A 27786-nucleotide genomic window follows, 5' to 3' on the forward strand; every position below is an offset into this window, starting at 1 on the left:
GTGGAATGTCGCTTAGTTTTTAGTAAGGAGGTGGGCGGGGTTTAAACGGTTAATATTTGGAGGTAGTGTCCGCGTGCGCTTCGTTTCGTTCCGCCGGGGAATGAGTGCTGGAATGGCAGCGCGCGCCCGCCACCACTGGCTGCTGCGCGGAGCTCGCGCGCTCTGTGACTGAGCGCTCCAGTACACAGGTGCGCAACCTGTAGCTGCAACCAGACATGAGAGGAAAACATGAAGATGTCTCACTCTGTATGTTTCTCCAAGAACCACATTTCCAACAGAAAAACAAGAATAAAAAGAGTCATTTTTTTTATGGGCGATCAAACTGACTACAACCAAGAAAAAGCTAGTTATAAATCAACCGGTCAAAAGCTCCAAACGTGACAAATTAACGTCTTACATTCTGTTTGTTTTGTACGTGCTAAAAAAACATTTAACCGTTTTACCAACAAAGTGAGGCTAGCTGATTTCCATTCTTTCTTCCATTAGCTATGCTAGCTTACTCTAGCCTTGTATTCAATCTACAGATTTGAGAGTGGCATCCATCATCTCATCCAATTCTCCTCTGATTAACTTTTTATTTTATTCATATTAAAACAATTTCTATACTAGCTAGTGCTATGTCCCTTTTAGCCTTCAAATCTATCTACACTTATTAGTGATAGGCTACTATTAAACTATTTGTTTATGTTGTCATTTAAATTGACAGTGCCCTGCTGCATGACTTGTAAGGTGTAGATTTGTCTGGTTCTTGTAGAGATGACTATAACACTATATCTGTAAACTCCCATTGTTCACTTGCTTTCTTCGGGACTGCAAGACTGCGACTCACACATTGTCTGATTATTTGACGGTTGGTTGAAAATAAACGCCCAAAGGACGTTTTTACCTGCCGTGTGATACCTTGTCCTGCATAGACAATCTTTGACTAGAAAGGGTAGTAACGTGTTTAACCGAGTTAACAAGAGTGCTCGAACAGAAAACACATTAAAAATCACAGCAAAACAAATCTTTAGTAATATAATTAAAGCTTTAATCCATATTAGATCAAATATTTACCTTTTAAGCTAGATATACTATTTACTGAGCACAATTTATACTCAATTTAACTCGAAAAATACGGAAAACTATAAAGGACATTTTTAAATCAGAGGAGGAATTTAATTGATGGATGATTACTATGATATGTGTACGAAAGGAAATGCAAAAAATTACAATACACAGCTCTTTTTCAAAGTCAGAGGAATGTTCAATTTACTGTATTTACTGTTTTTTGGTAATAAATTATATTATTTATTGCCTGTGTTTATAAAGACAATATTTTCATCTATACTTGTGTAAATATAGACATAACTGCCTCTTGTCTTTCTTATTAAACATATTTTTATATCCATCCTAAACATAGAATATTTTTGATAATTAACTGTTTATATACAGTAGGTACTAAATGTTCATAAAAGTACATGTTTTTGCACATTTATGATGATGAGAGTAGGAAACGTGTAACAACTACAGAGGCTTTAATTTGTAGACACTTTGGCCACTAGAGGTCGCTGTTTTTCTGATGTATTTTTCCACTGATCAAACAAAGAGTGTGTGTGTGTGTGTGTGTGTGTGTGTGTGTGTGTCATGCTGTAGCCACATTACAGGTACAAGACATTAAAGCAGTTCCATGTCTTAATTACTGATGTTTTATTCACAGTTTATTCCAGTTTCACCTGCACACACCTGTTTGTGTTTCAAGTCTTCTAAATAAACAAAATAGAAACAAAGAAACATCAAAGAAAAAAAGACACGAATCATTCCTCTATAATAAATATACATAGCAATATCAAATCCAACACGTTCAGGAGTGATCTCTCTGTCAGATAAATACTTCATGTAGTTGCGTTTAATTTCTCCAAATCTTTGTGTACAGGCTTCCTCTTACTACCTCCGACCACTTGGGGACAGCAGAACGAGCTGAAAGCACAATACGTTCTCCTGAGAGCGCCTTAAGAGGCCCCTGGAGGTCCCTGAGCCTGACGTTGAGCCCCTATCCTCTGGACCATTCATCACGGCGTGGTTGAGTTGAAGCCGGGGAGGACTGGCGCCCAATCAGGATACGAATCCAGAGAGAATAAAGGAACTCCCCACGTCGACATGGCTAACAGAGTGGCAAGGACGCCGATCACATTGACGCCAAGCCCCGCCTTCACCTGCAGCAGCAATAAGACGCAAGAATTACAGTAAATGATAACTACTTCCTGTGTTTGTACCGCAGGACTCACCATGTCCAGGATGTCGACGTGTCCGTAGGCGAACACGACAGCGTTGGGCGGGTTGGACACCGGCAGCAGGAAGGAGAAGGAGGTGCACAGGGTGGTGGGGATCAGGACGTACAGCGGGTTGACGTGGATGGCCTCAGCCTGAAGGAATCAGAACATTTGTGTGAATATTGACATAATGATCACGTTAAAGTGCTTCATTATTTAACACCCACAGTGACTGAAGTGGGATCTCCCTCTGTGTAGGTAATTTGTAGCCAATTATTTGTAATTGCAGCAACTTAATGGAGGATCAATGAAAATAAATAAAACGTTGGGCTGCAAATCATGAGAGTAGGCTGGCATCTGAAGATATTACAGCACATTAAAAACAGCTTGTGTCTGAGTGTCTGAGCGGGGTTAAACACTGTGAGCCCACCAGAGGAGCGAGGATGGGGAGGAAGATGGTGATGGTGGCGGCGTTGCTGGCCACCTCAGTCACGGTGGTCACGATGATGCAGGCGACCGTGACGGTGGCCAAGACTGGCAGGTCACCCAGAGGTGTCAGCAGCTTGGCAACCCACAGAGACAGGCCTGATTCCTGCAGACATCCAAACAGTTTGATTTCAGCTAAGGGTCACTGCGACTACATTCATTTCAAAAACCCAGAATTCCCCTGAAATGAGACAATGTGTTTTGTGCGATTTGAGTGGAATAATCCTTTACCTAAGTGTGTTTTGACATCAACTTAAAGGCATTTTTATACAGACTGACGTTTAATTCAACTTGTGACAGTCCTTTGTAGTATTTCTTTTGATGATATTTATCGTTTGAATAAAATAATTCTTAATCATGTCTCATCTCAAATCCTTTTCTTGTCTTATTTGTGTCATCTTGTCGTATATTTTGTCTTTATAGTTTGAAGAATAAAACTGAAATTCAGCTCCAAAGCATAAATGTAGAAGTCCTTCAAGTGCTCAGAAAAAGTGGAAATTTGAACATTAGGCAAAATCCTTATGATAAGAAAGATAACAATTGTGTGATATGTTCAATAACTGAGATGAGATGAGCTCACCTCTGTGCCCTCAGCGAGTGCAAACCCACCACCGACCAGCAGCGCCACTTTCCACGGCATGCAGCCCTGGAAATCCCTCCAGGAGATCATGGTCTCTGTGTGAAGAGAGAAGACACATCCGGCTCACATCTTTAGAGACAGACAGAAGCTTACTCTCTGCAGAATTAGCACAGATTATTAACAGGAAACACTAACATGCTCAGAATAATCATGATTATATCTGCGTTATTTAGTTAAAGTGAAATCCAACATAATTGAACAGCTGTAGTGAAGTAAAAAGAATATTTTCCTCATGAATTAAAAGTATAAAGTGACATAAATTAGAAATACTCACAAGTACAAACAGTTCTTAAGTAACATCCACATCACAGCTTACTTGTAACGTCTCGTGTGTTTACCATGTTTCCTGGAGGGTCCGTGTGCAGGTACGATGAAGAAGAGGAGGCCCAGCAGCAGAGCCACGGTGGCGTCAGTGATGTAACCTGAGTGACTGCTCGACACAAGGACAGAAAATATGACCAACCAGGACGTGCTTTACAGCCAAGACGGGTCACTGCAGGCTGTATCCACAAAATGTATCGTCTAATACATAACATGTTTTAAATAATCGAACATATTCCTTTACATTAATCTCTGATTTTTACTTGTGCAGTGTTTGTGGTAAAAATAATCACATTCATTGTGGTTTTTGAGAACCAAAACAAGCAATGTGTTGATCCGTAAATATACTTTCTCACACCTTCCGACACAGTTAAGCCCCAAATATACAACTCTTACAAATATGAAGTGAACACATTTTCACAGTGGCACTTTAACTTAAAAGTTCGATTTTGTGGAGTTCGATGGTGTTTGGACTGGGATTGCTGGAAGTCCTGAATTTGAACAGTTTGAGTTTGGCAATCCAATTTTGTTATTTTCTCATTTAAAGAAGGGCTCAAGAATTTCCTGCAGTAGCTGGCCAATGCAGTGGGAGGGTACGGGAGGATTTGTTACATTTGTAGGGGACTATTTTCAGCTGTGGATACACCCACATTCGATGCTTTTGTGAGTGTTTGTGGCAGCTGTGTTTCTTTGGGATGGATTCAAAATCAACTAGAGTGGAATAACAAAGGGACGTGACTCACTGAGGGAAGAGAGAAGCCCAGCCCGGCATGAAACCAGGAGCTCTGGTCAACCACAACGACACCATCATCAGGAAAACGGCCCCAGTGAAGATCTCCTGAGGACTGGACGGGAGCGGGGAGGAGAGGGAGGAGGAATGAACACATGAACTCAGTGTGAGAAACAATGTGAGAGGATGATTGGATGACGGATGAATAAATGGAAATAAAGAAAAAATATCAGTGAATAAATATACAAATATATTGATGAATGAATGAACACATACGTGGATAAACTGGTGGCACAAAACTTAATGAATGCATGAATGCATGGATTGAGAGATGGATTTGTGGATGGATGAATATTACATATAACTAAATTCACGAACAGACTGATTCTGTATAAATGAATGAACTCCTGAACACATGACTCAATGACCATGACAGAATGAATGAATGAATGAATGAATGACCATAATTGTATAAAGCACCATATAAACATGTTACCTGTTGAATTATTGAGTGAACATGAACAAAGACATAACTGTACACATGAATCAATGAACATATGACAGTTTGAATGAATGGAGAACATGCCAGAATGAATGAATGAACAGAAAACTAGATAAAGTCTCATATGTACAAACTGACAGTTAATGATCAGATAAATGATTGAATGAACTGATGACAGATTTAATTCATGATTAAATGAACATGTAATGAACAAATGCATCTATGAATGAATGTACAAGTGAATGGATGAACACATAACCGACTGATTGTTGGAATAAACAAGTTAATAAATAAATTATTGAACACTTAAACAACTGTTGGACGGTGAAATTGAATGAGTTAATTAAGGGACACATGCATCAATAAATAATTAAATACATAATTTAATAAATTAATGAATGAGTGAGGGAATGAATGAACACATAACCGACTGACAGTAGGAATTAAGGCACATTTAATGAATGATTGCGCACTGAACAACTATCGACTGCAGACATTAAGGAATGAACTAATGACTGAATGAATGAATGAGTGAGTGAGTTTCACCTCATGGATCCAAGCGACCTGTACTCTTCTTCTATTACTCTCCTAGCTGCTGTCTCTCTCTCAGTCTTCTCTCCTCCACACCGACACAGGAGCCTGAAGCTGCAGTGCACATGCATTCACACACACACACACACACACACACACACACACACACACACACACACACACACACACAGAGGAATGCTGACGCTGAACTTCATGATTGACTGTGATTGGGTAAAAGCACACGGCGGAGGTCAGCAGCGCTCGTGATTGACCTTTCTGACACCATCACACGGCTAATGCTAACATTAGCATTACAATCATGCTTCAATCACAGGTTCTGTTAGAATAAATGTTCTGGGACTAAATTCAACATTTATCAAATCCCATCTGAGTCATTCACACATTCATTGTCTTTGAATGGTGTTTAACTCCTGCAAGATTTACTGTTTTAAAACAAATGGATACAATAATAACAATTTTGGAACAAATCTGTACATCTCTTTGTTTAAATTGGTCTCTTTTGTACATACCTTTAACTTCTCTGAGTGCACAAATACCTTCACACTGACAATTATGGCAAACTGCAGTGATCACTGTGATGTTGTAATCATAACAATGAGTTAAATGTGGATAGCTGGACACTTTTCGCTCCAGTGGACGCTACATATCTGAATGGGTGAACGGGCAAATGGCCGAGTAAATTCCACAGTGTGAAACATACAAGCAAGTAAAAGCTCAGGCAAGTTCGTTTTCATTCATTTTATACAAAGGAACATAAGCTGAGTTACAATAGCAGTCGGTGATGTTGCTCTGTCTTGATGCAAATCACCATTTAAAGAAGAAGAAGAAGAAGAAGAAGAAGAAGAAGAAGAAGAAGTGTCCTGTTTGTGTCCTTCTCAGTGACTGTATATAAAGATGACTAACAACGCGTCTCCACCTTCTTTCGTTGTATTATGCTGAAGCAAAACTCCCCCCGGAGCCGGCGCTGCCATTTTGCTCATCTGTATCCAGAGTGTGTGCAGTAGAGATCGGCTGGTGGAGCCGCAGTATTAACATCCCGCACCTTCCGCTACCCAAAACACACCTTTACCTTGTGGCCTTTACCTTGTGTTGAAGCCCTCAGGTGGGCTCAGTCTGCAGCAGTACAGCTTCTTGTGTCGGTCTGAAGCAGATATTCACACTGATGGAAAGTTCAATGACTGTAGTGTTAGTGTTAGTTACGTTCCTCTACTCTGCTACTCGGGAACAGAACGCTGCAGGAGCCCCATTTGTCAACAAAGCTGTCAATCATGAGGCCACACCCCCTTTTTGTAGCAGCAAATAACTAATTAAAAGTAAACTTGTCAGTAAAATTAACACTTGGACATAAATCAGCATGATAAGAACTAACTATAATGACAGAAAAATGTATTTGACGTGTATTTGGATTTTATAGTTTGAGTCATGTCCCATCTGTTAACATTATGAGCTATACTGCAGCCAGTCAGCAGGGGGCGATAGAGAGGGTTTGGCTTCACTTTCAGGGAGCTGTCATGTCGGCCATCTTTTTATACAGTCTGTGGTCCTTCTCAACTGTTCATTTGTCTAATCACAAAAAGATAAATGTTGAAAACAAGCACTATTAGAAATGTTTGAGGGAAACAGAGAGGTGGCATGTTGACACTCACTCTGATCCAATGAAGAGCCAGCAGAGCCAAATCCACGTCAGCAGCAGCATGATCACACTGATGGGCAGGCACAACACAAGCCAGTTCCCAAAGTTGACACAGTTGCAGTTCGGGTAAATCCTGGATTTAAAGACGGGGTTTGAAGCGGATTAAATTCACTTTTATTTGTAATGCACACAGAAGCTCTGAATGCTTTGGCTTTTGTTCTTTAATTTGCTCCTGTTCAGTAAACATTCCTCACAGGGGAATTTTAAATTGCTGTTATATTTAGCAAATAACATCCCTTCAGATTTGGTTGTTTTCTATTCATTCTGTGTGTTCATTTAAATCCTTCACATTATTTTCTGTTTTGTCTTTTCCTTCCTTTTGATTTGATGTCTCCTGTTTTTCTCTCATACACTCATACAGCATGTCTGGCTCAGCACTCACTGATTGAGGTACTCAGAGAAGATGAGGTTTGGCGAGGTGCCCGGCAGCGTGCTGATGCCTCCGATGTTGGAGGAATAGGCGACGCTGATACACATGGCTTTACAAATCCTCAGGTCCCGTTTACTCCTGCTGGGAGCTGCAGGCTGACACACAGCGGCCTGCAAGACAACACAGAGGGAGAAATTACCATTCAGTATTAGAGAGGGAATTACTAATCACACAAGTTATAGTGGAGTTGTATCTTCATATGAAGGATTGAAAAGAATATAAAATAGGATACGCGTTGGTAGCAACACTAGTATCATTACAGTGCTTCTAGTAATAATAATATTCATTTACGTTAAATAGCAGTTGTAGTACTTTAACCAGCAGTAACTGTAGCAGCAGCACTACAAGTATTTAAGCCAGAAGTAAAAGCAATAGATGCAGTAGTTACAGTAATATTATACCTGAGACACTGTCTGTATCTGCACAGTGAAGATCTCTTCAGGAACCTCTGGATGCTTCTGGTCACTAAAACATGCAGGAATATAGTATTAAACGACACAAGACAAGGACCTAGAGTACTGTAAACACCATGAAACCAGAGGGACAGTGAAGGCACAAGAGGAAAGCACTGTATCTGAAGTGAACATACCTCACAATCTCTTCCATCTTTTCAACATGGCCGTCAGTTTCTGCAGGATAAACAAACCTCGGTTAACTTCTCTCCGTTTTAGTTTGGAGCTTTAGTAAATCATTAATAGAGCCATTTGCTACAAGCTATAAAGACTCTAAACACAAGTAGCTTTACAATGAAAAACAAGAAGATGGATCTAATGAGGCTTTCAGTGTAAGCTCTGAACACTCTGTTGAACTACAAACACATCTCAGGCCTACCCCTCTGTATAAAAACTACTTATAGTGGTACAACAAATAATATCCGTAAATAATAATTTGGGGGTTTGTGTTCATACAAAATCCTCTTTATAAATAACAGAGTTAAATGTGAATCCAGGTACCATCGAGCTGCAGGTTGGGGTTGTCTTCACCAGAACCTCCCCCTTCATTGGCCTTCAGGATCTGCTGCAGAACAGCCTCCACGATGGGCATCACCATAGTAACAGCCGAGGTGTTCTGGACCCACATGGAGAGGAATGCACAGCCGGACATGAAGCCCAACATCAGCCTGGAGACGACAGCATCCACAAACACCTGAGTCTGCACCTCAGCACTGTAAGTTTGACTATTTAACCCCAAGAAACGTCCAGTCGACTACACCAAGAAGCAACCTTTGCTACAGACAAGCAAAAAACTGAAGTTCCTCCAGCGGCCACTTGAGGCTGCCTCCTAAAGTGAGTCAGAGTCCATAGAGCCCAAATGTCCAACTTTACTGGTACAGAAAACAGGTTTGGTGTCTATAGCTCATTTCTCTCTCCATGACTGTTTAAATTGTATTGAGGCGTAAAGTTATGCATAGGGGCAGGGTGGCATGAGGGAGGTCGGTGCCTGTAGTTGTCTGCTAAGTATCACCTCAGCTAATTTAGTTACTGAACTTAACCTATATGCTGTTTTTTGGCATCGCTGTGTGATTAATTGTTCTGTACAAACAGATCGTCACAGAAGTTCAATTCTAGTATTCTTTTCATTCATAAGGACTTATAAGCAGGTATTGGTGTCTTCGTTCAACATACCTGGACTGTTAGCTTAGCTTGATTAATTTGCAAAACTCCTCTCTTCTCTTAAACTCCCACCTCTCATCCAAATATGGTTCTGACTCCAAAAACCAAGATAGCAACGACAAAATGCCAAATTTGAGGCGTCAAAATGATTGTGATAGACACTATGACTACATCCACTTTTTATATACAGTCTATGGAAAACACTAAAAGTCCTTAAAGTCCAGATATTTCCTCTCTGGAGAATGTTTTCAGAGATGTATAATTTATAGTGAGAAAAAAAATCCTCCAGATGGCCAAAGTTGAGTGAAATGTTTGTTTTTAATTTAACCAACTTGGTACGCCACATTATTGAGGGATTGCAGACAGAAGATGGCGTGATTATTAATCTTGTATAACATGAAAAATATCAGCAAAAACATTAAACAAGAGTACAAATTTGCCTGCTAAACAACAAAACAGCCCAGTGCAGCAAGACTGGGATTTACCTCTGCTGTTTGATTTACTCAGGAGTTTTTTTTTCACATTCAAACATCAATAAAATTCATATTTCTTTAAGGATGTTTTGTAGGAGAGAAGCGTGGCACTCACCATGCAGGGTTGACCCCCACCATGGTGACGAGCCTCAAGGCGATTCTGCGGTGGAGACCCCACTTCTCAATGGACGTGGCGAGGCAGGTGACGCCCACCAGCAAGAGGTGGAAGTCTTTGAAGTACTCCTTTGCCACCTGGAGGAGAAACAGAGAGGGGGTAAAACACAGTGGCATACAATCCAATAAAATAATAAGAAAACATAAGTAAATAATGACAATTGTGTGTAAGAATGAATCCTGCAATATACTTAAACTAATCTGTTAAAGTCCTTATAACGCTAGTGTCAGGGTAATCAACGTTTGGATCAAGCCCCATTTTGCCTACAGTTTTCTACAGCCTTATCCTGCTGTCGCGTTTAGCTGTTGTTTGGTTTTTCTTTTATTTTATGACAGAAACTTGAAGTTAACCACATATCTATCAAGCCAACATGCTGGGATAGATGTGGGAGAGTTAAGCTAACAAACATTTAAGCTAATTTTGTTGCAAAATGGTAATGAGCTATTTAGTCAGGCTGTAGGTTAATTATTCATTTCTGTTAGTCTAACACACCGCGAGGAGGGATTAAGAACACAAACGCTTTAAACCTTTTTTAAGTTAAAGAAAAGCTTGACCTGCTGTCAGACCGATAGACTCACATCTGAGCACTTCATGATGCCAAACGTGGGGAAGAGGACGGCAGGAAGCATGGCGGTCATGGACAGAGGAATCACCTCTGTCGCCCAGTACGTCGCCATCAGGAGCAACACAAAGGAACATTCTGCCTCCTACAGGGACAAAACACACACAGAGCTGCCTTTAAGTGCCGCAGAGGATTATATAGAAAAAAACACATTTCATTTATTAGTTTAACATAAAAAGTATGGACCTGGAGAGCAGTAGTAGCAGATGAGCTAACACCGTCGGATAAGTAACAAGTGTACGTTGAGCACATCATTAAAACCATCTGCTCCTCCTGCACAGCTTTCAAACCAGGAAAGTGCTTTAGTTTTCTGTTTGCTCTGTTTAGTTTTTCTGTCACACTGGGTTTCAGAGTACAGCAGTGCATTTGACGCTTTGTGTCTAAGAGGCTTGATTGGAATGTTGGTGTACTGGTAAAAGGAAACGCAACAACATAGAGTGGAAACAGACTTTGGGTATCATTAATGAAAGATGCAACTTCGACCTCTACTGAGGCTAAAACAGCAGCAGATAAAAAATATCTAATTATCTAAGGCGATGAGCGAACATCCCAAAACATCTCCATCATGTGTTCTGCATCTTTTTTCACTGTTGCTCTTTTGATATTTCCTTGTAACCTCTTCTTCTGCAATGGTTTCATGGCACCATTTTGGAGGGTTAGCATGCCCAAATATTGAGTATGGATTGAATCTCATATTGTATTTTGCAGGTTTTCTGGTACTTTGGTTCAATTTTGTGCTACGGTTGTGATGGAAACCTGGCTTTCTAAATTGCACTTATATAGCGCTTTTCTAATCTTCCAACCATGCACTTTTACACTACATGCCACATTCACCCTTTCACACACACATTCACACACTGATGGCAAAGGGCTATGTGCCAACCTCCAATCAGGATATATGACCATTCATATACCAAAGGCTGAGCCTTCATGAGGCTTTGGGGTAGTCGGTAGCTCAGCCTGTAGGGACTTGGTTTGGCAACCGGACGGTGGCTGGTTCAAATCCTGGTATGAACCAATTGTGGAATTGTGGCTGGTGGCTGGAGAGGTGCCAGTTCCTTTCCTGGGCACTGGGCACTGTCAAGATGCCCTTGAGCAAGGCACCAAAATCCAATTGGTCAGGTCACATGTCCATGTGCACAACAGTACGGACATCACTCCATAATGCATGTCCATAGGGTCCTGTGCATGTGTGTATTTCAGGTCTTTGTTTGTGTAGCATGTTTGTAAAAACAGATTTTTAGCTTTGGGGATTAATAAAATATGTCTTCTTCTCCATCTTCTTGCCTAAGGACACATGTGACTGTAGCAATCAGGGATCAAACCCCCAACCTTCCGACTGAGATACAAAGAACTCTACCACTGATCCACAGCCGGCCAACAAAGTGTGGCACAGAAGATTTATTATTTGCCGGCTGCGGCAAGAAACAGTGAAATTAAACCAAAAAGTAAATGTACAAGCAAAACAAGGAGCAAGAAGAAGCTAAAAAGGTGTTACAAAGGAGTTAAGTTGGTTTACACTGATTCTTAAACTTCATCAAATGTGTTTTATATCATAATCATTGTTGCCCTATGTGCACTAGTCTGGTATGTAAAGGAGACTCACCTTTGACCCAATAACAAGAGGCAGAGGAAGCAGCAGCAGCGGTGTGAGGACAGTCAGGGCGACTCTGCGATAGTACCACAACCTTCTGCTCAACCTCCTCAGCATTGTTTCTGTTGTCTCTGCCTTTCCTTCTCTTCTGCAGGTTCCTGTTGTAATCCTGAGGTTGCACAGTTAGAAGGCTTTACAGCGGCTGATAATTATCGTGGGGCTGGCAGGTTGACCTTCAGAGACTCCGGCCTTAAACAGTTGTGGGTTATGTGTCCATATCTGTTGGAGTTTTCTAGAGCAAGATATCAAACCTGGTTACTCATTGCTCATTGCTCATATCTTTGCACCAACACAAAAGTAGGACAATAATGTGACACAGCCTTTTATTTATGGAACTTAAAGGGGCAATATGAGTCATTTCACTTTCATGTATTTCTGTAATACATGTGGAAAAGTGTTGGAGTGGTGGTCAATCTTCACTATCTGTTTCCTCAGCTTTAGGGGAATTCAAGGAAACCCCCAGCTGGAACTGCTGACTGAGATTTTGGGGGTGGACATATTCACATTTGATGGATCTATGCCAATAGTTCCCCCCTGCTTCAAGTCTTTATGATAAGCTAGGCTACAGTAAACACATGATGGACTTCTCTGTACTGGACGCACAGAGATTCTACTTCAGGCAAAATAGCTATTTATACTGGTGCGTTATTACCTTAAAGAGTCCCTAACAGAGGTCAGTGGGTTCAGTTGACATGAATAATACCTGAGCACATTACACAAGTTATTGATTAACCATTCACAATACAGAAGCCAAGTGCTGTAGGATTCGGTTTGTTTTACTTTATACTTCATTTGACATTTTTGACTGAACGGATATTTCTTGAAACACTTGAAACTTGGCATAATTCTGCTTAAAGTAATAATCTCAAAGATTTTCATTTAAAAATGTCCTCTTTAAAATTCAGTTTAAAGTTGCAATCTCGAAGATCTCAGTTTCGTCCTCTTTGGGGGCACCTTTGGCAATAAGCGGTAACTGCGGGAGCACACTTCCCAGATATCCAGACAGACACTCGATGCCAATCCTGGTTTCCTAAACTTATACATCAATAATTCATACAACTGAAAAATGTCAGATATGTGCTCAAATGACAGCCTCACATATCTGGCATTGTCACTGGAATTTTAAATAAAGTTCAGTGGGTTTGGATGAATCAGATGTCGGTGCTTTACATTATTGAGTTTGAGGAATTCTAAAACCTTTGACTGCAAAACAAACAAAAACAAGCACCAAGTGAGGAAACATGTTTTATTTATGATAAATTATTATCAGAAAGAAATCCATTGTATGAACATCTTTAGTGTTTGGTCATAATTTAATGACTATTCTGTAAATCGGACCTGGACATGCTATCATGAAGATGATCATAATGCACCGGAGGATGTAAACAAATGGATGGTAAGAATACTTCTATAATAAGGATGATACACCTTACCTTGCTGCACCCTCTGCTTCTCTGTTGGTGTGAAAGCTTCTTCGTACATCCCTGCTATTTAAACCTTTGTTAACCGGCCTTACAGCTCCTTAGACGAGATAAACACAGAAGGACAAAAGTAATCAGAGCACAGTGTGATTTGTCTTCTCCTCTCTGCAGAAACACAAGAAGTGAACGTCGGTGTCTTGAAGGAATTCCCAGAACATCAAGTAGACTTTAACTCCTTATCTTTGAGTCCTAATTAGGGCTGTTAAACAGTTGCAAATGCTACTCGTGACCTTTGACCTTTGCAAATACCTCAGATTATCAAAATGCAGAAGTGTTATTTTCATGGAAACTTACCAGAACCAGTCAAGCTGGAAATATTTTAATCCTTTAAGGTAGAACTGGTCCTTAAATATTTCACACCAACAACATATTTTTATATCAACATGATACCATTATGTATAAAGATTTAATTACAAGTACATTTAAAGCCTTTTAAAATCCAAAATGTAAAGAACTATTATGAGCACAATGAATATATAGTATCAAATGTTCCCAAACTCCCGACTGATTGTTGGAAGCTGAACTTAAAGGGCGACTCCACCAATTTCACACAACAAAGTAGATTTACAGGTGTGGGAAGTTAATATGAAAACCTTTGTATCTCTGCAGGGAGCTGTGGAAGTAAAAATTGGGGGAAGTGAAAAAAGAAATGAGCTTACCAGATCCCTGTCTCCGTGACTGAGGGGAGCAACTTGAGGGTACATTAGCGGCTGCAAGCACACCTTAATCATATGCCACTTGGTTGGTCCCGGTGCCCTTCAGAAGTCTCTCTTCCGACTTTATGAACTTTAAATTGTAATGTGTAGTTGTTGAGTTTTATTGCTCTGAAGTGACCTTGGTCAATCAGTGCAGACAGCAACAAATAGCAGCAAGGGCAAGTCAGCAAAAAAATGTGTACGCAAAACATCAACAAAAAAAACACTTCTTGCAATCAACCAAACTTTGACTTTTGTTTGATTGTTGAAAATATGACGCCAAGAATTTGCCAGTAAAACTCGGCATGTAGTGTACCAACATTTTTCACTCTCTCAGTTGTTGTTCCAACTTAAAGGAGACATTTTCATGAACTTTACCGGTCAGCAGATGATGCTTCCGATTATTCTGACATTGCATGAATGCACACACATGAATATCCAATCTTTCTGTCAGCTGTTGAGTTGCATTATGGGTAATGTAGGCCCCAGGGTTTGACAATAGAGAGGAAAGCATGGAATAAAAAAATATATTTCTGGTTCTTTTTTTGCTTCACTTTTTATCCTTTTTGTTTCCATCATAAGACGACAACAATACTGAAGTGCGATCATAAATCGGTGGAGTCCTGTTGACATTGTTTATGGTGCTTTTTCGAGTGCATTTATCTGATTGAAAGACGTGTTATATGATATAAAACTTCATAAGTCAAAAAGTATACATGTCGTCAGGTCGATGTTTTAAGTTGTGACGAGAGGAAGTCATCAGTAAGACAGAAGGAGAGAAAATATAGTCTTAAGCACATACTAACCCATCAGTGATGGTCTGAATAAACTTCATCAATATATACATTAACAGATGTGAAAGTCAGGCTGTGATCTTTTCTATTGGACACATTACAACTGAATCGGTCTGTAAAAGACAAAATGAATAACTGGGCCGCAGGTGGAATAAAAAGAGACGAGGACAATGACGAGAGAAACTGTTTTCAAGCAAACATCTTCGAGCAAATACACAGTTCAAATGTCTACAAATACAGAGCAATAAGTTGCCTCAATGGGGTTTTGTAAAAAAAAAACACTTAAAAAAATTCAGTTGAGTCAAAACCATCATTGACTTTATTTTAGATTTCAGACAATATGTTTTTTAAAGAGATGGAAAACATGAGCGAGGGAAGAAGTGGGAGAAGAAAGAAAACCACCGGGTGTTTCTTAATGAGCTGAGGATGGTGTGATGTCGGCGGTGTGCTTGCCTGTCGCCATGGTGATGGGCACGGAGACAAGCTAGTTGCCCAGGGCAGCGGCCGGCTGAGAGTCCAGGTACTCAGCCATGACGGAGATCTGGCTGAAGTGGCGCTGAGCCAGCGTGTGTTTGTGTTTGATTCTGCGGATGAACGTCGCCTCGTACGCCTGAACACACGCACACACACACACATGCACACACACACACACACACACACACACACGGGAGGGACACTCAGTTTGTGTAACAGCTGCAGTCCAAACTTTACCAGCTGCTTTTTTACTGTTTGAGCAGACAAACAAAGAGAAAACCAAAACAAAGGGCCAGAGTGATCAGTATGGGATGCTCACATGACAGCAGGTACCACTTTTAATAAGGTTATGTGTCCAGTGTTGCACCTGTTTAAGGTTTAAAACATGTCGACCTTTACTTTAGAAGAATTATAAGAACAGTTTTAACAGGTTAATACTCCTGTGCACAAAGCCAGGTCCATGAAGGAATGGTTCCTCATTGAACTTTATTTTTGTGATGTCACTTTTTTCAACAGCTTACTGATAATAACTCAGCTAACTGGCAATATATATACAATACATTCTCTGGGAGCAACGGCAAACATATTTGATACCAGACACCAGGGGTCCTCATGTGGGAGTGTAAATGTTTACATTGACACACCTTGTGGACATCCTCTAAGTCCAGGTGAGCTGACGTCTCTTCTTTGGACAGCAGGATGCAGTTCCAGGGGCTCCAGTCCCTGTGACGATCCCAGCGCACAAACACCAGGCTGTTGAGGTCGCTACTGCCGTGGAGGGCCGAGCAGGACGCCCAGATCACGTCCACCAGGTACCGCACGTCCTCCACCTGAGAGTACACAAAAGCAGATGTCAGAGTTGGGGTATTTTGGGGGTACTGTGAAGGAAACATCTGAAGGCTTGAGTCACCTGCAGCAGGTAGGGAATCTTGGCTTCCTCGTTAATCTGCTGCTCGTCCTCTCTCAGCCTCCTCAGGATGTTCTTGTAGCAGGATGAGTCTTTGCGGGATCTGGCTATGTTATCTAATCCGGTGCAGTCTCGGCAGCGACCGATGAGACGTGTGCTGGCGGACGGGCTGAAGTCATTAGAGCGTAGGTGGCGGTTACAGCCCCGGCAGAGGAACATGTCGTTCTTCAGCTTGGAGGGATGCTGAGGAACCTGGGTGGATTATATGAAGATGTTTATACACTGTTTTTATTCTGGATAAACCTCAGCATCCAGTGTGATCTCCGAGCAGCAGGGCTCTTTGTTTACCTTCAGCAGTCTGGACGCCTCAGGGTTAAACGCCGGTTTTTTGATGTACTGGAAGAACAGAGTGGAGATCCTCTTTCTAAGCCCCTCTAGATTGGCGGCTTTAACCTCTCGAGTCATCAGGTCCACCTCCCTGTCAATCAAATCCACGATGTCCCGGGTCAGCTGACACTTGTGCTCCTGTCCCACAAGGATAGAAACAATAAGACCAACGATGACAGGTGGGTGCAGTATGCTCTGCTCCTATGAACAGGTACTGAGTATTGGATGTCAAATTGGGCATTATAAGCACTGTTAAATGATGTGTGTGTTAAGCAAAGACTTACAGGTGTTTCAGCTCCTGTATTTGATATTTTTTCGTGTGTGTGGTAAAATTGTTTCATGTAGAATTTGTGTGCTTTCTTACAGAGTGCTGCAGGGTTGATGTATTATCTGTTGGCCAACCTGGAAGTTAATGATTCCTTACACGTTTTAGTCAGCAAGATATTCTTAAATTGAGTCGCAAGAAGTAAAAAAGCTTCTGCACGATTACATTTTTTAGTCCAAGATAACCACTGTTGTCTCATTTAGCCACTTGTTAATAACTACCTTCTGTAAGACTCATAAAGGCTTCATAATTCCTGAGCAGCGTATTTACTGACGTTGAAAATGCTAAACGTCAGTTTGGTGTCTTAAACTGACGCATTCTTGCAGTGCTCTATAAAAGGGAATGTTCTGTGTTTCAACAGGATGTTTGCTGCAGAGGCTTAGTGAGCTTATACATCAGAGAGGCCCTGTGAAACCTTTGTTTGTCCTTCTTTGGCGTCTTTAAATAAAGTGCAGTGAGCCTGGGTGTGCTAAGTGTGCTCCTCGTCCACTCCACAACACAATGCAGAGTTAGACCCAATACACTCAGTGACTTCTGATGTGTCACTGAGCTCATTATACGTAATAAGCCAAGATGGCTAAATTAGCACATACACAGAAATGTCTATTAACATGTACTTTCCCTCTACTTTCAAACCAACTAAATGAATAATTAATAAGGACTTAAGGAGACTTGCTCGTTATCTTTCAGCAGACTAAAATCTAGCAATATTTGCACAGTACACACACACACACACACACACACACACACACACTGGCCTGCGCTAATCATTCTAAATGTGTGAGCTCGTACATTGTGTAGATTTTGTCTATATTGTACGTTAGACAGCAGCGTGTGAGTGTGTGGTACCTTGACAGTGTGTTTGAGTGTCATGAGGATGTGGAATCTCTGCTCCTGGCTGACGGCGGCCATGTTGGTGTTGTTGTAAAGTTCTCGCAGCTCTCTGGCTCTGATGGTGTGCTGAGTGTCCATCTCGGTCAGCCGACCGTCTGCCGCTCTCCACTGACGAGGAGCCGCAGACTGAAACACACCATCACACTGTTAAAGCCACTGCTAATGGTAATAATAACACTGTTGTTGTTGTTACTACTTTTCTAGTCCCACTACATATTTCTGACTGGTTTAAAGTATTTTGTAGGATAAGGCCTCTGTGCTTTAAACGTTTAAGTGTCTTAATGATTTTCCTTTAAAACTGAATCTATATAATTAAAAGATAGCTCTGATTAAGGTGGATCTGCTATCGCTCTTTATCAAACTTGACAACTGTTGTGGTCTGGGTTATCAGTGCTGTGAGCACAGGATAAGCAGTGACCTCTGACCTTGTCCAGGAAGCTCTTCACGGTTTTGTCGTAGTTCATGTTCTGGGCGGTGATGCGATGGAGTCCGATGGTGGCGATGTGCTGCGTCTCCTGCTCCAGCAGCGAGTAGAGAGCTGCCTTCCTCTCAGCTCCTCGCAAGGTCGAGTTGATCTGCTGCTCCTCCTCACACCTCCACTCTGAAACAGCAAGAACATTTTACTCACCGACATCAGCACACAGCTTTACCACAGAGTGAGACCTCCTCATGCACAGCCTACTCTCTAGAGCGTGGAACAGCAGGTTGAAGTCCTCCCTCCTCTGCGGGTTCATCAAGTGGTGGCGGTGGTCTCTCAGCTCCTCTTTCCTCCTCCTCCTCTCCTGCATCTCCAGCCAGGCCAGCCGCCGGTCCCGGTCCCTCCTCAGCCGGTCCACCTTCTGCTGGGCCAGCCAGCGCCGAGCAAACGACTGCAGACGGATCACCTGAGAGGCCGGAGAGGAGGCGAGGAGCGAGTCATCATAGACAGTAAATTCCAGATAAAGAAAAAAGACAAATTGAATGATTAAAAACTTGTTTTTATTTTAATACATCTTATTTTTCCTAATGTTTTTACATTTATGTATTTACACTGTGATTACATAATGTGGAACTTCTTCATTTTTCTTTGTCTTTGTGCTGCTTCAACACCTGAATTTCCCCTCCCCTTCCTCATCTTATCTCAAAATGTGTTATATGTTTATTGTATTTATTGTTCATACAACTAACTTTGTAAAATAAGTATTACACACATGACTGCATGTTTTGTTTTATATTATCAGGACACATTTTTATTTAATGATTTAACCTCAATAAGGACTTCGAGTTTATTAAGTATTCAAATATAACTTTAGTCTACTCTTAGATACGTAATGCATTTAGCTGTTTGATGTAGTTTCCCAACTTTCTTTCATTCTTTTCTAGTTTATTTAAATTGTTCTTTATCTGTTTTTTCCTCTTTACGTGTCTCTTGTGCAGCTGTGAATAAATATCCTCAAGGTTTTATCTCACATCAATGATTTGTTCTTTAATGGACAGTTTGGAAAGAGGTTTTGAGTAAGTTATTCCTGGAATAAAAGATGTTTATTGTATTTTTCCTCAGAGAAAGTAGAAATTAAGTATACGTGTCGAAATAATCCTCACACATGAAGTAATTTCCATGTTAAGAAATTACTGAAAAAGCGTATCTAACACTTGGAGTGATTTGAATGTTAAAAAGTGGGCGAAGACTTGAAAACACATCACGTTATCATGCTGTTGCTCGCTAGCTAACTAATGTGACCCCTGCCCTTTGCTCTTGAGTCCCAATCAGGATGATTGTTCTGCTTGGTCATAGCGCCACTTTGAACAAGCCTCTAATTTCAACATTAATACATAATCAGGCATTATAATCCTACACACGGTCTGTGTTCACCTACAGCTTTCAGCCTCCTGTTGTGATACTCATCAGCTGTGATGTAGTTGCCTGGGGAGACCAGCTTGTCCTTCATACACGAGACGTAGCAGCCGATCCCGGTCATCTGGGTGGAGGCGTTGTCCGCACATTGCTGGACCTGAGACTTCAGCTTTACTGTCTGATGGAGAACACAGATCAGGTCAATTAAATATATAATAATACATCCAACATTTAAAAATGAAACATCCCATTCCCAACATTCCCTGGGTAATATTATTACCGTATTACCTTATTTGTGTGACATAACTCATGTCAAACTGTTATGGGCTAAAACTTTTAAAATACAAATTGAGCTCTGAGGTTCTCCGTGCCCTGCAGACAGACTCTGTGCTGATATAGATGAGCTGCATGATGCAGAGAAGCAGGGCGGCTGTGAACACCTCCAGGCCACAGCTGAGGTCACAGGCTTCAGGCGGATCATTGAGGTTCAGCGCAGGCGAGATGAGATGGTGAGTAACATTTTCCAAGCTTGTGACACAGATTGATTATACTAGTATAAAAAAAAAAGGTTTCGTCTCAGTGAAACCTTTAATTATTGATGACCTTTTGAAATGTCCAGAATCATCTCTGTGAGTGGAACAGGACGGCACACACCTTTTACATGCATGTATCTGGTGCACGTGAAACAGTATTCTGCATCGCAGAATTGACTGACAACTAACAGAGTGTCTCTGTGAGCAGAGTTACATTAATTTCCCCATGGAGAGTGCCAGCTGACTGCCTGGTGGATGATTTTAGAGCTGTGATGGACATGGACCTCTCCAGGTGAAAATCATGAGCCCTGACAATGACTCACTGTGCTGAAAAAATCTGTGTTATTAAAAAAAGGTCGAAGGTCACAGGCTGTGTCTATAACAACTTCAGAAGAGAAGTCAACTATGAATCCCAGAGTGTATAGAGGATGAGCCTGGATGACAGTAGAGCTTTCAGGGATCAGCTGTCTCTACCTGTGCCTTTAACAATGTCTGCTGTGATGAAGGTTAGTTTTACCCACTGTACCACCATGCAGTCCCTGGGTCTGATCATTGTTGTCAGCACACAACTGAAGAATATTTATTAACATATGTCTAATATTTTATAGACATTTGAATGCTAATGATGGCTTTCAGACTGAGCTTCAGAAAGGAAACATGGAATTGCTCAACAACATGAAAACATTTCAGATTCTCAAATGAGTTTGGGGTTAAATCTGGTTAAACCTGTGATTATTAGAATTATTTTAAATGTCAATGTAAAATGTTTTGTCTTTACTTTATTAACGTAGATTTTATGGCTGCAATGACCACGGTCAGCTCACATGCAACACATTCCGTCTCCACCAAGGAACAAAATGTGCGATATAAATAAAGTTGTATTTCTTGTTTAGTTGCTATTTTCTAAGAAATTAAGACGGACACGATGAGATTAAAAAGTAATGATAGAAATGCTGGTGCAACCTAATTCGTTATCCTTGTGCTTGTTTTGTGTGTTGGGGTTCAGATTAAAAGTAAAACCTTTTGAAGGCTCGAGCTAAAGTCAAGGGTCAGAGGTCACTGTGTTGTGTGACTGATAATTACAAAAGATTGTTTATTGTTTGTGCTGTTATGTTTAATTGTATTTACCTGCACTTTGAGGAATGTTTTTGGAAAGAAAAAGGTTGAAAAATATGACCTATATCCTAATGCACGAATCATTTAAGAAGAAAAGCTGTTACGACGATAGATAATGTATGATGTTCTATAAAAGGAAATAGAGTTTAGAAGAAAGGAGACGGGATCACGAGGCCAACAGGCTGCTGTGCTGTGATGTGTAAACAGTCTGTATTGTGGGGCAACAGGTGAGCTCATCACTGTGCTGAAGGCACAGCACACACGCACACACACACACACACACACACACACACACACACTCATTACTGCAGCGCGGTGTCTTCATGTATGTTCATCTGTAACGAGCCAACAATAATCGTTAAAGTGTATGTGTGTGTGCGTGTATGTGTGTGTGTGTGTGTGTGTGTGTGTGTCATGTATAATCTAGAGGTGGAGGGCCACTGTGTGCAGGAGGCTGAAGGTGAGTCACAGATAAAAATATAGATCTACGGTCTAACACCTCCTGAATCTCAATCAGAAACACATTATTGATCCCCGTAGGGAAGCTGGGTCATGTTACAGTTGTTTCTATTCAAGAATAGAAAATATATAAAGAAGCATTGATACATTATAAGAACGTAAAAATAGGAAAAAAAGTAATTTGAAGTCTTTTTAATTTAAAACTGGCAGGAAAAATTGCACATCCTTTCTAAGAGCTCTGTTGACCTTGTTTTACACTGTCATGTCTTTGTTCTGTGTTTTGATATGAAAGATTTTCATCTATTTCTCATCTGAACTCTTACTGAACACCAGTTTATTGGTTCTCATTCAGCAGCAAAGTTCGATAAATTATTTTTAAACTGGCACAATGTGAGAAATAAAAGTGGTGAAACATTAAGTGTGATGGATTACTTCTCTGCAGCATGTTTTAAGTCTATGCACATTGATTTGAAGTGAATTAAGAATGACTGGAAGTAGAGAAATCAGTCTTAACGTGATGGATGATTGGGGAAACAATCCACAGTCGTGTAAACTACGTAAAGTTAGCAGTGTAATCCCCAAGTACAGTGTTTCTGAGTGATTCCTGAGCTTGACTGTGTAATTCTTTTTTATGTTATTAATATTCTTCCTCATATGGATAACTTAATTGCACAACACAGTCAGAATCAAACTAATTAACCCCGACGCTCAGCAGAGAGGTGTTACTGTGACCATTTGTCTTCTGTCTTCTGGTTCAACAAGCTCATTTGCACTCTCTCTCTCTCTCTCTGTAATTACATTGTTTAATTTGCACATGGAGTCGTGTTCTGTCTCACGCCTGAGTGAGAACGCTGTTCTGCAGTAATGAATGACCTTTATATGCAACACACACACACACACACACACACACACGCACACACACACAGGCATCCAGCTGTGGCTCTGTGTGCTTTCATGCGTTTCACTGAACTTTTTATCGTAGTTGTGCATAATTTTTACAGTTTTTATTCTGCCTACAAACAAATGTCTCTTACTCATATTTCTGTGGCTCTGTTCTGTACCTGTGTGTCGCGGCTGAAGACCACCACTCCTCTGTCAGGCCTCCTCTTGGGCACGGTCTGGACGGCAGCGTGGTGGTACTCCGTTCCCGTCAGCCGGTGTTTGTAGCCGCCCAGAAAGGCCTTCGATTGGCGGGGGCGCTCGATCTCCACCACAACCTCCTTGAATATGCCCTCAACTGATATTCACAGAGAGACATTTTACAGAGACCTGAGATCATCGTTTTGCAGGGTGTAAGTGGTGTTTCTGTGATGTCCAAACATCCTGAACAACAGGTGATAAATGGAAATGGACAGCACAGCACTTATATAACTTTTCTTGTCTTCCGACCACTCAAGGCACTTTACATGTCAGAATTCACCTTTTCAAACACATTCATACACCATTGACGGTGAGATGCAATCATTTTTATACAATCACACACATTCATACCAGATGGCTGTGCCTCCGGAGCAACTAGGGGTTCAGTATCTTGCCGAAGGATACTTTGACACAGACCACGTAACAAGCAGACAGGGACAACCAAATACATGACACAAAATTCAATTAAGGACCTTTGTAGAGGTCAGCACAGAGTGCAGGGTGTTCACACCTGATTGCACTCGGACCGTGATGACATCCGGCATGTTGTCATGCTCTGGGGGGCGAATGGGGCGAAGTGGGTGCGTGTTTGGGTCGGTGGAGCTCATCTCCATCCTGGTGGAACCGTGAGGCCGGACACCAAGCTCCATCAGGCTCTGCTGCTCTTCCACCACTCTGCCTGACACACATAAAAACCCGACCACTCACACTCGCACTAAACAGAAATCTTGATTACAGGGAGGGATACCGATGAGACACATCCCCCTCAATATTTAAAACAAGTGCATTGGTCCCCATCAATGCACACTTGACAGTAGTTGTGGAGTTTTGAAGAAATGCTATAACTCATACACACAATAATGCCTCTAGTAAAGTAAGTGGTGGCAGTAGCAGAAAAGGCACACATTGGTGCATCTTAATTTGTGATTGAAACCCCAAGACCATGTGATTACTATGTGCCCCCATTGTGTTTAAACAAACCTTACACCCATGCTCAAAAAAAGAACTTCCAGCGTGTGTTTCTGGACGAGCAAACGTACCATCCAGAGAAATCTGCAGCACCTCAGAAGGAACTCTGAGCTCGGAGGCGAGATGACGCTTCAGCTCCTCGATGCTGAGACCGATGGCGAACGCCACGGTCATCACATGACCCTCTGGCACCAGCACCACCTTCACTGCAGGCACACAGAGATACATTCTCTTACAGTCTGTCAGCACCTCTGAAATCTTTCGTGTTTTATGCTGTGGGATTTCTTATTTTTGTAAAATATAAAATTTTACAGCCTTCATTAAACGGTTTGTTTTCAGTCGTGTTATTGCTTCGGTTCAATCAGCGTTTTTTTCATCTCAGAAAATGAGACTTTTTCCACTCCATTAATCACTGCAGTATCCATCAGTTGCTGCAGAATCGTTGGCTGTATTTAATGCCTTTTCTTTGTGACTGCTGTCTTTGTCGCTGCTAATAGAACTTTAACAAGATATTGATCCTCATGTTGTAGAACTCATGTGTTCAGGTTACCTAGAAACAGCACAGGTACTTAACTGCCTGCTCTTCATCTTCTTCTCCATCTTTCCATGTTTTTGTCAATACAAGAATAAATGCATATGATCTGCATAATGTTTTTATGGTATGTTAAATATTGTTGATCCATATTCTATCACTCTGCATGAGAAACTGAAATTAAACTGAACACAGTCAACAGATCAGCGTGCGCCAAAACCTCACTGACAGAGAGCAGGTGTTGATCTTTTCAATGGAGATTAACGATCAAGTAAAAATCTACAAAAAATCATTTAAACGATGCAACTAATGGTAAATTATACAGTCACACACCTTCAGAACAGCAAACAGGATACAAATAAAGAAACAATTGCAAACATGAGACAGTAAACAGAGAAACTGACAAAACAAAAGTAAATCAATAGAATCGGTTGTTTCATGACATTCTCCATGGTTGGTCTCACGCATTTACTGATCAATAGTGATTTCATGAGAAGAGAAATAAGATTGTTAAGGCTGCTGTTCATATATGTATATAAATAACATGTAAATCAGAGTCTTACCTGTAGCTGTAGAGTTTCCAACATTTTCTTTCCTCTGAGGCTCTCTGAGCTGCTCGGCATCATCGGACAGATCAGCCTGAGTTTCAGCTTCTTCCAGCAAATCTTTGCAGTAAAGAAAGTGAAGATTAAAGGTAAACACATAACATGCAATACAGATGACATCTGAAGATCACTAAATTTAGTAAATGTTTTTCTCTTATGGCCATACTGGTCCCATGGCTTTAGGGATGGCAGTGGCTTTCTGTCTGTAGATCAGTTGACAACATTTGTTTGGACTGATTTCTATTATTGGTTGGATTGCCATAAAATCAGATTCTTTATTGAACCAAATAAGCTCCTTAAATCAATATCAGCCTTAAAGATTTGGGCCCTTGTGTATTGTATGTTTTCTTGTATATTAATGTGCAGGAAAATCTAAAGTAAATAATCCATGTTTTCATCACATTGTGTTTAAAAGAAGGTTTCTGAATTTAAAACGTATGGTCTGATAATTAATATCAGATGTATAACCATGAAACTGTCTTACCAGTTTCCACTGAGAGAACATTCTCTGCTGCCTGAGGCTCGAGAAGTTGCTCAGTGTCTTCATGCAGATCAGTCTGAGGTTCAGCATCTGCTGCAGCCTCCAGCACATCTGCATCTGTCAGTCAAGACAGGGAGGACAATGTGAGTATGCACTTATCAAATGCTACAATAAGAAATCATTATAAATCTCTCAATGAAAACTTTAACCAAAAAGTTGTGACGTCTGCAATTATAACTAAGAAGCTGTGTTTCACTTGGTGCATTAATTTCAGATTTTGAAGTCTTAATAGGGAAGATTTTTTGTAAATGTAATTGGTGTGAATGCTGAAGGCCATCGTTTCCAAGATATTCCCGTTTTTCCCAGACATTTTGCCCATTCAAATGGATGGTGGAATGTTCAAAAATTCTACATTTTCAACCTTTTTCAAGGTTTCACAGTCGCCTTTCAAAGCACATAAAGTTTCAGTGAAATGTTCAACATCAGAGTGCAGGATTTCAAATTCAGAGCGGGGAGGCTGCTGAAAAATAACTTGGACACCTTCTAAACAAATTGCAACTGAGCCCAAAATTTTCACTCCATAAATGTGTTATCAAATCGTAGGTATTCTTGTGCCACTTCTGTTAGACAGGTATTCGAAACCAAAAAATGAACACTTTTGCCTGGAGATGCCCAACTGTCACAGAAACTTGACCAACTGCCCCATCAGCTCTAATGTTAAATATTTCTGGAGAACTCGGATGCCATTATGTATTTCACTGCCCTGGCAACATTTTTGGCAGCAGAGACATAAAATTCAAATGACGGCTTCATCAGACCCTTGTGATGGTCACTGTCTTGACACAAGCACAGAAGTGTGAGAGGGTGTTTTCACCTTAAATCTCATTAAAATAAACTCTAGGAAACTAAGAAGTCACACAGAACACATTTTTCAAGACTGGTCTTCCATTTTAAACTCCTCCATCGTCCTCATCACCTCCTCAGTCATCTTCCTCACCTCCAGACTCACTCTCATCACCTTACACATCTTTCATACTCTATTCATTCATCATTCAAGTGCAGCATTAGCAGATAAGCGTAAGCTATTCAGCAGACAGCATTCACACCGCAATTTCTTCAGAAATTGCATTTTTTAGTTTTATTCTTATATTTGCGCTTAGCAAAACAAGACGCCCAACAGTGAAATACAAAACAGGAAGACATACAGAACAAAACAGAACAACTTTAAACAATGGTTGACTTAAAGCAACAATAAATGAATAAAACACCCTGGATAAAATATATAAAGTACAAGAAAGCATTTTGAGACAAAAAGTCTTCAATAGTGATTCTGAAGAAATATTTACCATTAAGAATTTATTTCTAAAATATTGTCATAGAAGTCCTGTCATGTCCTGACTGGCCTCACCTGTGCTCAAACATGACTCACCTGTGCTCTGCCTGTCATGGTGCACCTCCTCTCCATCGCGCCCCGGCTCTCCGTTGACCTCTGCTGTATTTCCCCCTGGTTGTGGGTTTGTTGCCGTGTTTTCCTCCTCCTCATCTTTCACCTCCTGCTCGTTGTTTCCTCTTTGCTCCGACATTGCAGCTTTAACTGACAGGCTAACGCTAGCTTAGCTTGTTAGCTTGTCTCACATTAAGACAACTGAGCTAAAGTTAACAAACTGTGCTTTAAAACCGCCAGAAGCTCGAGTCAGTATACTCAGCGGTGACACGGTGAAAAGACTGTCCGCTGCCACTTGTTATAACCTCTCCTTTAATCTCGTCTCTTTTATTGTCCGTATTTAACAACATTTTAAGTTAGCAAAGCGCAGCTAACACTGTCGGTCTAACGTTCGTTTGGTTCCCAAGCAACACGAGTGTTGATACGTTGCTATGGGAACCATAAACTGCACTTCCAGACGTGTCCGGAAGCTGTCCAGGATTTATTTTGGCATTAGTAGTGAAATAATATAGAGAAAAGAATCAATTTTTTATTGCCTTACTCATAAAACCTTTTTCAATACTGAAAAAAAAC

The 27786-nt window shown here is 40.9% G+C and overlaps 2 protein-coding genes across 2 annotated transcripts; both read right to left on the reverse strand.

The window, feature by feature from the left end:
• Positions 1 to 2051: 2051 nt before the first annotated feature.
• slc13a1 (solute carrier family 13 member 1) lies at positions 2052 to 12200 on the reverse strand. The gene is made up of 15 exons (XM_069686293.1): positions 12096 to 12200; positions 10446 to 10574; positions 9808 to 9944; positions 8560 to 8726; positions 8196 to 8235; positions 8008 to 8071; positions 7559 to 7716; positions 7130 to 7249; positions 5478 to 5576; positions 4443 to 4544; positions 3717 to 3808; positions 3319 to 3413; positions 2683 to 2844; positions 2268 to 2405; positions 2052 to 2195 (listed from the first exon to the last, which is right to left on the reverse strand). The coding sequence occupies exons 1-15, from the start codon at positions 12198 to 12200 to the stop codon at positions 2052 to 2054; spliced, it is 1752 nt and encodes a 583-aa protein (XP_069542394.1).
• Positions 12201 to 15522: 3322 nt separating this feature from the next.
• On the reverse strand, positions 15523 to 27352 carry iqub (IQ motif and ubiquitin domain containing). Its single transcript, XM_069687157.1, has 14 exons — positions 27199 to 27352; positions 25773 to 25886; positions 25247 to 25348; positions 24223 to 24357; positions 23694 to 23861; positions 23104 to 23279; positions 19957 to 20112; positions 18783 to 18984; positions 18526 to 18701; positions 18056 to 18226; positions 16843 to 17019; positions 16498 to 16746; positions 16232 to 16417; positions 15523 to 15723 (listed from the first exon to the last, which is right to left on the reverse strand). The coding sequence occupies exons 1-14, from the start codon at positions 27350 to 27352 to the stop codon at positions 15598 to 15600; spliced, it is 2292 nt and encodes a 763-aa protein (XP_069543258.1). The 3' UTR covers positions 15523 to 15597.
• Positions 27353 to 27786: the final 434 nt, after the last annotated feature.

This window comes from Semicossyphus pulcher, unplaced genomic scaffold (assembly GCF_022749685.1).
Source record: "Semicossyphus pulcher isolate SPU_LCO1_2020_fin unplaced genomic scaffold, fSemPul1.0.p SCAF_8, whole genome shotgun sequence".
Taxonomy (NCBI): Eukaryota; Metazoa; Chordata; class Actinopteri; order Labriformes; family Labridae; genus Semicossyphus; species Semicossyphus pulcher.